We start from the raw sequence: 16,256 nt of genomic DNA, 5'->3' as shown, positions 1-16,256 counted from the left end.
CTTTCCCAAGATGTGCCTGGACTTCCCTGAGCATGAGGCCAAAGATGGAGAATGCAGACACCCAAAAGAAGTAACGAGGAGACATGGAATTTTCCACAGGTTGCTTTCAGCTTACCAAGAGCCTGGAAAGTGAGAAAATAGATTCTCCAAAATTCAAAATTAACATTACTATTATCAATATTTATTGAGAGTGTCTACTTTTTGTAAACTCTTGGCATCTTTTTTCTTGAATTCTCCCGACAGCCACAGATTGGAATTATTATTATCCATCCGCCATTTAATAGACAAGAAAACTCAGGCTAAGCGAAACTACATGACTTACATAACTCTATGTAGGAGTAGGGAAAATGAATTTTAACTGGGACCGTACAAATCACTAGTCTTCACAAAGGTCTTTTACTCATGTGTCACTTCTATCTTGTGTCATTTTTCCAGACCTCCGAATTTAGAAAGAGGAAGCAGAGGCACTTTTTACGTATCCACTGTCTGTAAATAAGCAAAATTCACATCCTGTGTAATCATAAATACTGCTCTGAGAAAGGGACAGGAAGTCTCAGAGGCTGGAGAGCCGACCACCAAGATCGTTCTGGCAGGAACAGCCAGTGGGAGGTTCCAGCTGAGCGCTCCCCAGAGGGAAGCTGACGCACCAGCCACAGCACACAGGACCAGGCTGCGAGAATAGGTAGGCACCTTGGTTTAGATCATGACTTTTGGGGAAGATTGTGTGCTTTTGGAAAGACAGCCAGGGAATTGGATTATCATTCTGTCTCTGATTCTGACCACCTGTGTGAGATGGAACGTCAGCTCGGTCCCCTTTTTGGGTCTCAGTTTACTCACTTGCCAAACAAGAAAATTGGGTAAAACCATTCTCAGGTTTCTCTCAAGATTTGAGGTGATTTTCCGCAATGCTCTGCATTCTCCTGGTGTGTCACTCAGTCTTACACAGAATCCACTCTCAACAAATACTGTGCACTTAGACTGAATCTTGCATTAGAACCCCATTGTCCTACTCTAATTCTGTAATACAGAAAATTGCTGGGCACAGCTGTTGACCTCCATGTTATGATTTATCTTCAAAGCAAGGATTTTAGAGCCATCTTGAAAGGTGTGGGTCCTTCTAGTCTATCTCCACAAGGCGAATGTGGAAGGACAAAGCATCCTGTCAGATTGTGGTGTTTGGAGATGATAGCATCAGTCTGGAGACTTTTGTGAAACATAAAGAATCTTGGTTATATAGAATTCCTCCTAAAAGTAGCAACATGTGTCAAAATTTAAGTATCATAGCTTTAAATGTAATAAATTCACTCTGAGATAATTAAATGCAGGAGGCATCACAAAAGTGCAAAGATGCTCATTATTGCATTGTTCATAGTGCCAAAAAGAAAAAATAGAAACCGCCTAAATGATCATGAACGTGTGACTGATTAAATGAATCTGAAGACCTCCATTTATTTAAATATACCATTTGACTTTTTTGTTGTAGTAAAATATACTTAAAATAATTGTAGCCTTTTAACCATGTTTTGTTGTTGTTGTTGTTGTTGTTGTTGTTTTGAGACACGGTCTTGCTCAGCCACCCAGGCTAGAGTGTAGTGGCGTGATCTTGGCTCACTGCAACCACCGTCTCCCGGGTTCAAACGATTCTCCCATCTCAGCCTCCTGAGTAGCTGGGATTACAGGCACTCACCATCATGCCCGGCTAATTTTTGTATTTTTTTAGTAGAGACGGGGTCTCACCATGTTTGCCACGCTGGTCTTGAACTCCTGACCTCAGATGATCTGCCCACCTCGGCCTCCCAAAGTGCTCATTACAGGCATGAGTCACTGCACCCAGCCTTAACCATTTTTAGGTTCACAGTTCAGTGGCATTAAGTATATTCACACCGTTGTGCAACCGTCACCACCACCCAACTCCAGAACTTCCTTGTGTGCCCAAACTGGAACTCCATGCCCATTAAACAATAGCTTTCCATTCCCCTCTCCCCCCAGCCCCCAGCAACCACCATTTTACTTTCTTTGAATTTGACTCTTCTAGGGACCTCCCGTAAGTAGAATCATACAATATTTGTCCTTTTGTGACTGGATTATTTCACTTGCCATATTGTCTTTAAGGTTCATCCATGTTGTGGCATGTATCAGAATCTATCGTTTGCTTTTAAATTTAGGATTTTTATTATTTCTATTCATTGGTCAAAGATGTCTACAGAATAATGGTGAGTGCAAAAAGAACAGTTATAAAATGGCATGGATAGAATGACTATTTCCGTAAAGTTGTGAATGTCTGTGAACATATATAAAGAGGAGAGAGACAAAGTGGCAGAGGGGAAGAGAGAATGTAAAGAATATGTGCGTAGGAAACAAGAGTGATCGGGTGACAGTTGAAAGTTAAGGAGCTAATTTGTTTTCTTCTTCAAACTGTATTCCCTTGTAATGGTGGTACTTTATGCACTCGTTCAAACAAAACAAACAGTTAAGAAATAACAAAGGAAAATAAATGTTTATGGTATCATGGTTTCAGGCTATAGTCTGAAATTATCAATTAAACTTTCGAGTCCTAGCTTCAGGCTGAGAATCAAGCATTTTCTGCGGTCCTTGGGTATGAGATTCAAAAAATAAAGAAAGGAATCCAGAACTTAGGAGGCTGGTTACGAAGACTAGTAGGAAGGAGTCTAGTTGGTATATTTCGGCTATTGTGCCACACGGAGCAAGGTAAAAGCCAAGTTTCTACAACATGAAAACAATTTGGAAAATAGAAATCTTCAACCTATATTCCCCAAGATTAGCAATGTCCCTGGGGGAGGGTATGGAACTGGTAAGTGGCAGCCAATGCTTCAACAATAGGGGAGGAAGAATAGAGAGGATGAGAATCAGGTGTAGCTAGCCGGGCAAACACAAACCTACAGGGATATAGAAGAGCTCTGGTGTTAGACGGCCTGTGCCCAAATCTTGCCTCCGCGACCTGCTAGATAAGCAATCTTGTGCAAGCTACTTCACCTCTCCAAGCCTCATTTTTCTTATCTTCAGAGTTCAGCGCCCATCTCTGAGAGTGCAGATTAAATGAGACTGTCACAAAGCTCTTAATAGAATGCTACATTCATAGTGCGTGCCCAATCAATGTTGGCAATGATTATCATTTTATCATGAACTACTGTTTGATTCTGAAACCTAGAATTTCTCTAAGCCTGAGACTTTTTCTCCTTCTCTGGCTTTAAAGATGTGCTGGAAGGCTCACCCTGGCTCCACTGCAGGGACTCAGCTTCAACATTATTCCCCTCATAGGACATGTAGCCTTACCCATACTTCTACCCAGATTTCAAAATTCCAAGAAATGAAAATTATCTCCTTAAACAAAGAGAACTTTAGGTTTAATATTTCTTCAGATAAAGTACTTGATTCCCAGAGAGCATGAGAAACTAGACTAAGGCACAGATCTAGGAGCAGAAATAAAATGGGGGTCCAAACATGGATTGACTATTATGGAACACCTAATAAAACTCAGAGAGTTACAACAAAAGGCACTCATGTATGTCATTCACATCTTCAGAAGAGTCCTTCAGGATGGTATCATTATCCCTATTTTACAGATAAGGAAACTGGGGATGAATGAGGGGAAGTATCCTGTGTATGGCCAGCTCATCAATATCAGAACTGGGCTTCCAATGAGTATTAGATAAAACTGATATGTTTTGCGAGTTTATCACATGCCTCACTCTATGTTGAGCCCATTATATGTGTCATCTTATCTAACCTGTATCACAAACCTATGAAGTGGTGAAAATACCTTGCCCAGGGTGAGTTTAGCAGTAATTGGTGGATGTAGGATCTGAACATAGGACTGGACTTCAAGACATAGGCTCTGATGTGCAAGTAGATGCCTAGGCACTGGACTCCCATCCCAGTGCACTTTTCCATCTCCCTCACTAGGAAGAGATTCTAGGTGTCATTTCCAATCTTTATCTGTTATTCACTCCACCCAAGAGATCCTGGAACCATTCCTAAAGCACCAACACGTTGAGGCAAAATGTCAGGCAGCAGAGCTGTAGCACCTTTCAAGGATCACAAGCCTTTAACTAAACTCTGGCCTTCAGTAGGGAGAATGCTGAGCTGAAAACAAATCTGGGCAACATTTCAGGAGCTGAGCCTTGTTACTGACACCACAGAGGCCCAGCAATGCTGCTGAGTTGGTGGTGGCAGACAACTTGCTCCTGGAACCTACAAGGCAACTGGAAACGTTAGGAAGGAAGAGGAGAAGAATTAACATGGCATAGAGAAAAAAATACCACACGCCTCTGAGCCAGATAAGCCTCAATCCAGTCACATAAATGCAGGCTGTTAATATTAGCTACTGTATATTGAACACGTTCTATGTACTGAGATAAGTGCTTTATGTGACTATTTCATTCAATGAAAGTCACTTGAGCTTATTAGCCCCAGGTTTCTAATGTATAAAATTGATTTAATAACATGTAAGTGACAGGGTTGTTATAAGGATTAGAGTTGCAATGGTCTAATGCTAGGAATTCGGCAGGAGTTAAGTAAATGTTTACATTACTAATTACTAAACCAATATAAGCAAGGAGGAAGATTCTGGATGGGATACGCCATCTCGCTATAGGAAAGGAAAGTGGAACAGCATTCATCCCCAATATTTTTATGAAGATAAAATGAAGACTAGAGTAGAAGACTGATCAGTGCAGGTGTAGCACAAAAGTATAATCCTGGAAGATGTGGTGTGGAAAGGTAGCACAGGTGAAGCAGAGACACAGGAGATAAGGAAGGGAAGCTGGAAGCAGAGGTCATTGGAGGGAGAGTGAGATGGACATATTTAGGGCTACAAAGCAACTTCTATGTGATTTGCTCACTTCTCAATTGTAGGACCCCTCAAAATATGTACAGTTCTCTGGCAGTGACATGCTTCTTGACCACAATGGATGAACTGTGCCCAGCATGCCCGCTTTCCAATGCTCCACTGATTCCCATGTTTTGTTTCTGAAGGACAACCAGCCTTGGAATAATGGCAAATACTTTACGTTCCTCCAAGGTATGGTCCCTGGAAGCTTATGTCTGTAAGTCAAACCTTGGGAAGTAACTGAGTTTGATGCCTCTTCCAGCATCATCAGCATCATGCTATTACAATCCCAAACCATGGGGATTTTTGACAGCTTTACACCAAAGGGCATCACTATCCCTCAAAGAGAGAAACCTGGACACAAGTACCAAAAAGAAGATTACCTTCAGAGCGGGCTGCCAACAGAAGCCACCGTTCTTGGGGTAAGTCCACCTCATCATAAGGGGAATATTGAGAAAATACTTTGTAAATGTATCTAGACTACAGATCTACAGTGAGTCTGGGAAGCTCTTTCACTCTTTTCTGGCTGACTCCAGGCTAATGAGGACATGAAATGGAGCTTTAGGGGAAGACTATATCCTCTGCAGCAGTTTCCAGAAACTAAAACCACTAGATCTTTTTCACTAGCATGCTTCGCAATTAACAAGTTAGTCTTTCTTATTTTATTTATTTATATATTTATTTATATATTTTGAGATGGAATCTCCCTCTGTCGCCCACACTGGAGTGCAGTGGCACGATCTTGGTTCACTGCAACCTCCGCCTCCCGGGTTCAAGTGATTCTTCTGCCTCAGCCTCCTGAGTAGCTGGGACTACAGGTGCACGCCACCACACCCGGCTAATTTTTCTATTCTTAGTAGAGATGGGGTTTCACCATATTGGCCAGGCTTGTTTCTAACTTCTGACCTCGTGATCCACCCACCTTGGTCTCCCAAAGTGCTGGGATTACAGGCATGAGCCACTGCGCCTGGCCACAAATTCGTCTTCCTTATTTTGTCTTTAGTACAGTAAAAATTTTCTACTTAACCATACGGATTTTACTCAGTTTGATTAAATTAGATATTCTTAACTTTGAGCTCATTTTTCAAATATTTTGAGATGAGACAATCAAGACTAATCTCATGATCCATTTTTCCCCATTCATATAATGATAAGACATCTAAGTGTCCCAGATTATCATCCCTCATATCCAGAACTTTAATCTCCAAATGGTTTTGAATACTCTCTTATAATACCCAGCTCCTATTCACTCCCAGTTTTAGATGGATCTCCCTGCCCTGTTTCTTCACAATCTATGCTTAGTACAGCAGGTAGGGTGATCTTTTAAACATGAAAGTTAGGTCATGTATCCTGCTAGTTCAAAATTATCCAATGGGATTCCTTTTTTGCTCAAGATGAAAAGCAAAGTTGGTAAAACAGCCTAAAAATCCCTACATCGTTTGCACCATGCCTCCAGTCCTTCACAGGTCTCATGTCCTACTACTTTGCTCTTAACTCTATTCTGCCTTCCATGGAACTTGTCTATATCCTTACAGACAAGACACACAATACATATATAAGCTCTCCAATGGTAGTGATTTTCATTTGCTTCATTCCCTGGTGCCTGGCACACAACAGGTATTCAATAACTATTAATGATATGAATGGCTGACTTCTTTTTTTATTTCTCCTATGTTTGCATCATCTTTCAATTGCACGTGCATTTGAGCAAAAGCATAGGCTTTAGAGCAAACTAATGGCAAAACTTCAGTTCTTCCACTTGTGAAATAATTATTATTAAAATTCAATGATGAACAAAACAAGATGAATTACAGCAGAAGAGATGACCTGCTCTATCTAATTTCAACTGAAAAAACTCTTCATTAACACTCCTGTGAAAAGTTTCCACCTCATTGAACAACTTTTTTATCTACTTTTCAAGGAAATAAATTTAAAAACTGTCAAGTATCTTTTTCAAAAATAGTTAAAGTGTGCATATGATCACTTCCCTATTTGCTAGTTTAGTAATCCTATCAGAAAAGAAGAGGTTAGCTATACATGACTTCCTCTAGCAGCATATCGATCGGCTCCTTGTAACATTTGTTCCTCTTTAATACAACAAATTATAACGTATTTTATACTCTTTATGCTTTACAATGTGCATTCAAATAATCACTTTCATCTGTTTGAAGTGCAGTCTAGATTTCCTGTCTTCTCTATTGCAGACTGTCCAGATCCTGTGTTGCCTGATGATTTCAAGTTTGGGGGCCATCTTGGTTTTTGCTCCCTACCCCTCCCACTTCAGTCCAGCAATTTCCACCACTCTGATGTCTGGGTACCCATTTTTAGGAGCTCTGTGTGTGAGTAGAATGGGGACTGTAAGAGGGGACATGCTTTATAAACGCTAACCAGGTGCATAGTTGTGGAGTGACTCAGACTCCAAGAGGCCAGGAGGCAAAAGAAGGCAAGGCCTCAACTTTCCTTCTATCATTGCCCCACATCACATTTCCTCTATTCAAGAAGAGCAGCAGAGAGACTTAATCTGTCTTCCTGCAAAGCAGGGGGCAAGCGAGAATGGTGGTAATGCAATGGGAATACCAGCACAGCATTTCTTACCTGGCATTACAACATACCTCTGGAAAAGTGGATGTTTTTCCATATCCCTCTTCGGGGCTTTGATGAGGCCATTGGATTCTCTCCATTGTAAGAATAATTAACTTTTAAGGTAGAGAGTGAGAAGGCCATTTTTAAACAGTAAAACGAGCACCACTGGGAGGTGCCACAGGTTTGCAGAGATTTGGGTTTGCATGGTAAGATTCATGGGAGGCAGGGACAGGCTTACTGTGTGTCCAGAGGTAACCCTTAGCACTTGAGAAACTCTCTTTGCTGCCTTCCACCTAATGGCTCATGAAAAAGGGTCTAGCAGATCTGTTTTTCAGAGAGTGGCCAGGGCAGACTCGCACGTCCCACAAAGGGTTATTTCTTCTCCATGTAGTATTTTGTACAAAGGATAAAAAGCAAACATTCTGGGCAGATGAACTATACTAAGGTACCATTTCTGTGTGGATACAGTCCCTGTGTGAACACAAACTGTGCAGTCATGTAAGGAGGCCCTGCTCCTGCCCCAGAGCACAATTTGTCCTTGACTTCTCCTATAACCAGTGGTTGTGGGCCCCACGTCTCCTTAGAGAAGCTAGCATTAGCTTATTATACTGGACCCTTTTTGCCTGTGACTATTCAATATCCAAGCCACACACTTAAGCAACTTTTCAGCTTCTCAGAATACCCTTCCTCTGCCAGCTGGATCTTTAATACCACTGGGATTAAATACTGATTTCTGGGGCTTTATGATAAAGACTTCATGTCTGAGCCTGCTCTTCCCACTTTCCTCAACTCCCATTCTGACTCAAGCAACATACACCAATAACTTCCAGTTCATGTGTTTCTGCACCTTGTCCCATCAGAGCCTCTTTCCTGAGTGCTTCTGTTGGCTGTTCCAATCTCTAGATCCATTCAAGTCGTTGGTCCATCTCAACCTCCTCTCTTTCAACCTTGTAATTTAGTAACACTCTTCTCCTTCCCATGAACACCTTTTCTCCAGGCCTCCTCAGTTCCTAATGATTTCCACTAAAACAAATCCAACCCCTCTGTACATCTGCATGTCATTCAAAGTCAATATAGACATTCTTATGTCAGGTGGGAATTAGGCCTTTCTAGCAATATGGATTCACACGATTTCTGCAGTGTTCTCTCCCTAAAAGTTTTCCAACATCACTTTTTGATTGAGTGATTGACAGTGACATGGTGGGCACATTTCCACAAGACAACTGAACTGATTATTTCTCTCTTTTCTGAGCAGTTTGGTATTACTGGATCCCTCTCAATTATCTCTGGAAAACAATCAACTAAGCCCTTTGTAAGTATAAGGACCATTAAATCTCAGCTGGTTGGAATTGAAGAAATGTCAGAGTTAAGTCTTCTAGTTGAAAATCCCTATTTTACAGTTTAGAGAGATAAAGCTTAGAACAGGCTAGGAATCCCAGGTTTTCCTGGCTGTCCCATTGGTAGAACGAAGAGTAGAGCCCAAATTTCTTGCCTTCTAGACCAGCGCTCTTTCTTCTACAAATGGTGCTTCTGGATTATATTCCAAGCTTGGAGGAGGTTTACCTCAGTTATTTAAAAAGTGTAAATTTTTAAATGTACCATGGACTCTTTACAGCTTGTTACCTTGACCTTGAATAAAGTAGCCAACCATCCCAGAGAGAGCCTACAGATCCTTTTTCTGTAAAACCTGCCTCCTGGGGTTCTTTTTGATGCCAAATGTCCCCATTCATAGAGTTGGGACTTCACACAAATTCTAGCCCTTCAGTGTCAGGGTGACCAATTGTCTTGGTTTTCCCAGGACTGTCTCAGTTTTAGCCTAGAAAGCCTATATCCTGGGAAACCCTTTACTCCCCAGGCAAACCAGGATAACTGGTTTACCCTACTCAGTGGCCATGGTAACAACTTGAAAGAAGTCCATGATATATTCTCAAATTTCTACTTTTTAGGCAACTGAAATAAACCTCATTCAGTCAAATAACAGGTGGGGAGGCATTCATTCCTCTGTCAGAAGAGGGTGTTGCCATCTTTTTCCAGGCTGGAGGAGACTATTTCCATCCAAAGACCCATTCTTGATAATTGGATGTTAGAGGAAAAAAATCAGTTTAAAGTAAGGTGGGAGAAAATGAGGGTGATGAGTAGAGGTAAGGGGGATGTCTGCAATGTCAACACTGATTGCCGCACCAAACTCAAAGACAATACCACTCATGCCACTGCCAACATCCCCCTGGCTTCCTCAACAACTTTAGAATTATTATATTGCCCTAAGTGCATCTAGAATATGACCTTTGGTCCCTCTGTAGAAACCCAATTTATGTCTTCTTACTTAAATGAGCAGCTTTAGAGAAAAGACAGAAGCAAACTGGAGAGGTTGGAATACCTACCTACAGGTGGATCAGGCCTATGAGAACCACATTCACCACACCATTTCCCAACTCTTCTTCTACATTTTAGGAGAAAGGATTCTCCCATAGCATGACAATTCATTAGCAAAGACACTGATGTGCCAGGCTCTGTGCAAGGTTTCCAGCGCATGCTCCTCTCTGTTTAAGCATCATTGGAAGACAATGTATGTTGGGGAGGATGGTTGTTCTGCCCTTTTCTACTCCAGCTCTGTAGCTACGTGGCTTCATGTGCTGAGTCTTTGAAGGAAAACTAGTCCCAATGAACAGTCACTTTGCCCAAAGCTACCGTATGAGCAATGGAGCCCACATGTTGTTCTTTGTCCCACATGTGGAGCCCACATTGTCGTCAAGTCCAAGCATAGATTTCCCTTTCTGTGTATTCACTGCATTTGGGAAGCCACTTCTGAGATCAGAAGATTCATCTTCCACATTTTATAAAAGAGATAACTGAAGCCCAGAGTAAGAAAGATCTGCTCAAGCACGCAGATGGATCGGTGAGATGGGTTGGTGACAGAGCTAGGATAGGAGGAGAGGTTTTCGGATTCTAAGTCTAGAACTATGACTCCAACTAATGAATGCTGTGAACTCTTCAAAATCCTCTTCCATACTCCTGGGTTCTAGACTGCAGCTTCAATCATCAGGAGCATATACCAGCCTCACGTACCATCCATGTGTCCTCATCTATGCCTAGCCAGACCCTGTATCTTCTTGAGTCAGGATGTGGCTTTTCCCTAAATCACCTCTGTGGGTGTACGGCAGGGAAGAGAGAAAATTGCTATGGAGAGAAGCAAAGGCTTTATAGCTGCTTCTTCCCTTTCTCCCTCCAAGGTTTGTGGGAAAAGTGGCTACAGTCTGATAATATTTCTGTTTGTGAATGGGTGGAGAGAGAAGCACAGGGTCTAAGCCCATGTGCCTCTGCCTCATGTCCTGTCACTTTGGAAAACTGAAGGCATATGCTTGTCATATTGAACAAATATTGATTGTCAATTCAAGATCAATTGCTTATCAATTGAAAATCTGTCTTATGTTCCCATAGACCTATAGATAGGTTTTCCAACTTTTCCAGTTTGCCTCCACCTTTTCTCTGAAGCTGCTCTTTTATGTAAATCAAAGTCATAGATTCAGTTTACCAGAAGGAGCCAAAGTCCATATTCTAGAAGCCCTTAAGGCAACAGAATGATTCTAAGGCTATTGAGGAGGTCACGGGAGATGTTGGCAGTGACCTGAGCAGCACTGACTCTATTTTGAGTGCTATAGAGAGTCAAGGGCCAGAATCCCTCTCCCTAAGGAGGAATTATCCATGCATTTTCTTATTCAATAAGCATTTACTAATTATATCACATGCTTAACTAAATAGTGACAAGAGATACAAAGATGAATAAAACACAGTTTGTGCCCACACAAGGAAACAGGAAGGAAACAGACCCAAGGAAGCACCATGGCAGTACAATGGACAGAGGACTAATAGTGTCACGTGCTGATTCTGTGATGAGAACCCAATGCAGAGTTTCTCTTCCAGGACCTGAGCAGCCTGACCTCAAATGCAGTGAGTTCCGTTACTGCAGGGGCAGGCCTCTTCCTCCTTGCTGACAGCGTGGTAGCTCTGAGGACTGCCTCTCAACATTGTGGCTCAGAAACGGATTATCTATCCTCATTGCCTTATTCGGAGTACTATTATCCAATATATGAAATCAAAGATTGTCTCCTGACCAGTGTCAGTTTAACAGTGAGTAGTTTCAGATTGAACATTCTGTCATGTGAAATCTCTGTGTCTCCCCTTTGCATAATCTCTGCTTTTCTGGCAGTCTCTGGTCCTGTCAGTCTGAATGCCTGGAGACAGGCAGAAATAAACAAAAACCTGTGGTTAGAAGAGGCCTGTCTGCCGACTGCGTGGTGTGGGGGATGTACTATATAAAGTCCAAAGAGGAAATCAAGAAGGACAGTAGGGAGTCTGTCCCTCCACTGTCTTTCTTATCACAAACATTCCAACCTCAATGGGTTTAACTCTTAAAGTACATCCTTTGTTGAACAGGCTTCTCCCTACTCATCACAGGCAGAAATAGTCTTCATTTGAATTATATTTGAATTTGGGATTATCTCTTTTGGATTCTTTTCCAGGGGTTGGATGCCCCTACCCCTTAAAGATGCTTGTCTTCTGATCATCAGTGAATTGAGGACTAGGAGAGGCTGTATGGTATTTAATCTAATCTTCAAATGCAAGCCTGTATGCCACATTATGTTAGGCACAGAACTTGAACCTTAAGTCCAAATACATAGTTATTTTGTACTTTGGTCCAACAGGGCTGACAGAGAGTGGTGGGAAGGGAGACAGCCTATCACAGATTTGACTTCTAGAAAAAATGTCAACCTTTCTGGGCAGCATTTTGTTGGCACCTTTCTCCCAAACTTGATGATCACTTCCTGTTCGTGGTGACAAGCCTTGCTTATTCAATCCTATAAATATAGGATCATGGTGTTAAAACCATAAACCAGTGGCCTTTTAAGAAGAAAGAGTTCTTCCTCTATGAATCCTCCTAGTAGGAGCACAGGGAGCCCAAGGCAGTATCTCTCATTCCCTTGGATCCATCTGTTTCACAAACCTCATAAAATGTGTGCAAGCTTTTGCACTCCTGTGGGTCTGCTCATGTGATGCAGAGATTGTCAAAAGCAACCCTTTTGGTTCAGGAGCTTGAGGAAGTAGAAGAGCACAGAGACCCGTCTGGAGGAAACCTGGTAGATAGTGTCATCCTGGTGCAGGACAGACATCTGGTAAAGCAATGGGGGTGGGAGAGGCATATTGGGGGTTTAATTTAAAGAAAATGAATTTCATTACCTCAAACTGCCTCCCATTCTGAGACAACTGGAGTCCAAAAGACCTTCCCACAATATCAGAGAAGATGCAACATAGCAGACTAAGCCGACTCTAAAGGCCTACTCTTTGTTAATTAACACAGCAATTACCTGAACAAAAGTAACGAAATTTTAAAAATTAAAAAATATACAGCCAAGGTTGGAAGAAGAAGGGAGGGCAGAAGGAAAAACAAATCAAAGAAGAAAGATGTCTTAGGTTCCAGAAGCTAAGAAGGATCCTAAAGCCAAATCATTAAACAAGAGCTAAGGCCAAAAAACACAAGGAAGTCTGGATAGGAATATTGGTGTTAGAGGCTAGGCTCACACAGTTTTAACATCCATGACAAGATCTGGCATTGGGCAGGACCATAGAGCTCATTTTGAGTACCATGCAAAAATGTTGAAAGCTGAAACTGAGTATTTACTCAATTTGTGAAAATAATATGAAGAAAATTCTGCCCAACATCCCAAGAAGTTTCAAGAAAACCTTCCATCAGCTCACTAAGCTTTGTGGAAGTGTGCCATCCGAATTCATAATTACATGTAAAATAGGGGAACCTCAAATAAAGGGATTAAGTTAAAAACTGCTACAAGATATGTGAAACTTCTCAGGTTCTCGCAGAATCAAATCTAAAACTACTATCGAAGGAGATGTCCATAAACCTAACTTATAAGATGCCTCCCTATCAAAGAACCCTACCACTACCACCATCTACACACTGCAGTTATCTAATAACCAAAATATTATGAGAAACATAACAACAACACGAAAAAACGAGAAGCGGCAGCAAATGGGGAAACATGAAAGTCAGAAGCTCAAGAACTGTAGATAATATAATAATTTGAAAACGGCTATTATGAAAATACGTTTTAAATCATTAAAAATGTTTAAAAAGTAACAGAAACCAGGCCAGGCGCGGTCGCTCACACCTGTAATTCCAGCACATTGGGAGGCTGAGGCAGGCGGATCACCTGAGGTCAGGAGTTTGAGACCAGCCTGGCCAACATGGTGAAACCCCTTCTCTACTAAAAATACAAAAATTAGCCAGGAATGGTGGTGCAAGCCTGTAATCCCAGCTACTTGGGAGGCTGAGGCAGGGGAATCGCTTGAACTGGGGAGGCACAGGTTGCAGTGAGCCGAGAGCGCACCATTGCACTCTAAACTGGGTGACAGAATGAGACCCTGTCTTTAAAAAAAAAAAAAAAGTAATAGAAACCAAAATGGAAAAAAAAAGGACAGTAAAGGGAAAAAAAGATATGTGCATTTGAGAAAAAAATGGAATCACATAATTGGAAATGAAAATTGTCTTTGAAATTAAAAACTTAGCAGATCAGTTAAACAGCAGGTTCAATATATTCAAGGAAACAAAGAGTGAAGTGGAATTTAGATTTGATGAAATCACACAGAACACAACACATTATGTGTGTTTGGAAAAGACGGATGAAAGCCTAAAAGGCATGTGGATGCAGGGAAGTGGAGAGGTTTAATACATATCTGATATCAGTCCCAGAAAGAGATTATAAAAGAGAGAGCATATGCAAAAGCAAATAACTAGAAATCTTTTAGAATTTAATAAAACCATGAGATTTCAGATTGAAGAAATGCACTGAGACCACTGCAGGATACACAGAATCAAATACACACCTAGAAATATCATCATGACAATAAAAAGCACCATAGTCAAAAAGAAAATAATAACAGCAACCAGAGGTAAGTGGTAGATTACTCTCATCTGTCATTAGGTAGGATACCAAAGTTCTGAGATGATGCAGTTGCTGCTTATTTCCCTTCATCTATTCAGAAATCTGAAAGGGAAAGCAGAAAAGAGGATTAAGCAATTTTCCCTGTCCCCTTTTCTCTGCATTGCTGGAGCCTCATCGCCCCGTCTCCTCTTAGTGAGGCATAACAGCTAGCTTGTGTTGGGTACCAGCCATTCATGTCCTGATTTGCAGGGTGTCCTAGTGGTGATGCTCGTCTTCACTGTGCTGGAGCTCTTATTAGCTGCATACAGTTCTGTCTTTTGGTGGAAACAGCTGTACTCCAACAACCCTGGGGTGAGTATGCTGACATGTTGCATGATACCTGCTCTGTCCCAGGTCCAGGCTACAATAATCCAGGCTCAAAAGTGACAAAAAGAAGAATCAATTATTGTTCATGAGGTGCACGTGGAAGGCCACTTTTATAATTAAAAAAATGAGTTAACAGTGAAACCCCGTCTCTACTAAAAATACAAAAAATTAGCCGGGCACTGTGGCACATGCCTGCAGTCCTACCTACTTGGGAGGCTGAGGCAGAAGAATTGCTTGAACCCAGGAGGTGGAGGTTGCAGTGAGCTGAGATCCCACCACTGCACTGCAGCCTGGGTGACAGAGTGAGACTCAGCCTCAAAAAAAAAAAAAAAAAAAAAGTTTAAATAAATGGGCTCCTTCCTGAGGACACTCTGGTCATCTGGGATCAGTTAGTGTCTACTGGGAAGTAGACCAGTTAGAGAATTGCTTAATATGAAGCTAATTGGCTTTAGAAATCACATAGCGCAACCCCTCATGAAAGAACCAAGGCTTGGATAAAATTACATAGAAAATGAATGATACAGACTATTGGGCTGAAAATGAGAATGCGTATCCCCTCACTTTTATCATGAACACAGCCACCCGCCTCCCGAGAGTCTCCCTAGCCAAGTTTCCTTGTTAATGTAATGAGACTTTACTAGAACGTCTCTGTCCTGTTTATGCTTCCTTGTGCTCTTTCTTACATCCCCTTAGCTCTTGATGTTATAATTTTAAAATATTTTCATTTCCCCTAAAGGCTACAACAACAAAAAAAAGAAGTGCTTATAGAATTTGGATGAAGTATGATTTAACTATGATCCTATTTAAACATAGTAAAATAATTAGCAGACTGGAGAACGGCATTATTTTTAACTAATATTGCTGCAATTCCATATTATGGCAAAGCTGGAAGAACTAGTACTACACAAAACTTGGGGAAAATGTATTATGAGTTATTTTTTTTAGTCTCCAAAATCAAAATCAAAAGTTTAAAAATTCTAACCAATTATATGTTTTCTAGAGTTCATTTCCCTTGACCCAGTCACAAGATCATATCCAGCAGGTCAAAAAGAGTTCTTCACAGTCTTGGACATAAGCAACTCTTGGCCTCAGAGGAAGGAAAAGCAACCCAACGCTCATGGTCAAGTGTGATTAGACTTTCCTGAAATCTCAGCCATTTTAGATACCATGAAATAAACTTAAAAAAAAAAACAAAAAAACTTTTTGTTTAGTGTTTGTTTACTATGATTCGTCATTTACATGAGTCGTTTACTACAACTCATTTCTCTTGAAAATAATTTCCTCAAAGCCCAAGCCAGTAAAATGTTATTAGCCAGTCTTCCAAAATGGTCATCAACTTTAGAAACTGCTTTGGGTAAACTGAGCAGAAGGTGATCTAAAGAAGGGAAAATGTGCACTCATACTAGTATGAATTTGGTAAGTCGTGTGACTCTGCAGGCTGTTTCTGTATTATTTTCACACTCATATTGCTTAAATATTACATATTAGGGATTATAAGAACC

The 16,256-nt window shown here is 41.1% G+C and overlaps 1 protein-coding gene across 1 annotated transcript; it reads left to right on the top strand.

Annotated features, from left to right (window-relative positions):
• Positions 1 to 503: 503 nt before the first annotated feature.
• MS4A7 (membrane spanning 4-domains A7) lies at positions 504 to 15,933 on the top strand. The gene is made up of 7 exons (XM_050757009.1): positions 504 to 682; positions 5,112 to 5,271; positions 7,054 to 7,188; positions 8,688 to 8,744; positions 11,354 to 11,560; positions 14,638 to 14,739; positions 15,755 to 15,933. The coding sequence occupies exons 2-7, from the start codon at positions 5,125 to 5,127 to the stop codon at positions 15,827 to 15,829; spliced, it is 723 nt and encodes a 240-aa protein (XP_050612966.1). The 5' UTR covers positions 504 to 682; positions 5,112 to 5,124; the 3' UTR covers positions 15,830 to 15,933.
• The last annotated feature ends 323 nt before the right edge of the window (positions 15,934 to 16,256 follow it).

This window comes from Macaca thibetana, chromosome 14 (genome assembly GCF_024542745.1).
Source record: "Macaca thibetana thibetana isolate TM-01 chromosome 14, ASM2454274v1, whole genome shotgun sequence".
NCBI classification, from domain to species: domain Eukaryota; kingdom Metazoa; phylum Chordata; class Mammalia; order Primates; family Cercopithecidae; genus Macaca; species Macaca thibetana.
The sequence above is the reverse complement of the archived record's forward strand: the minus strand, read 5'-3'. Positions and strand labels throughout refer to the sequence as shown.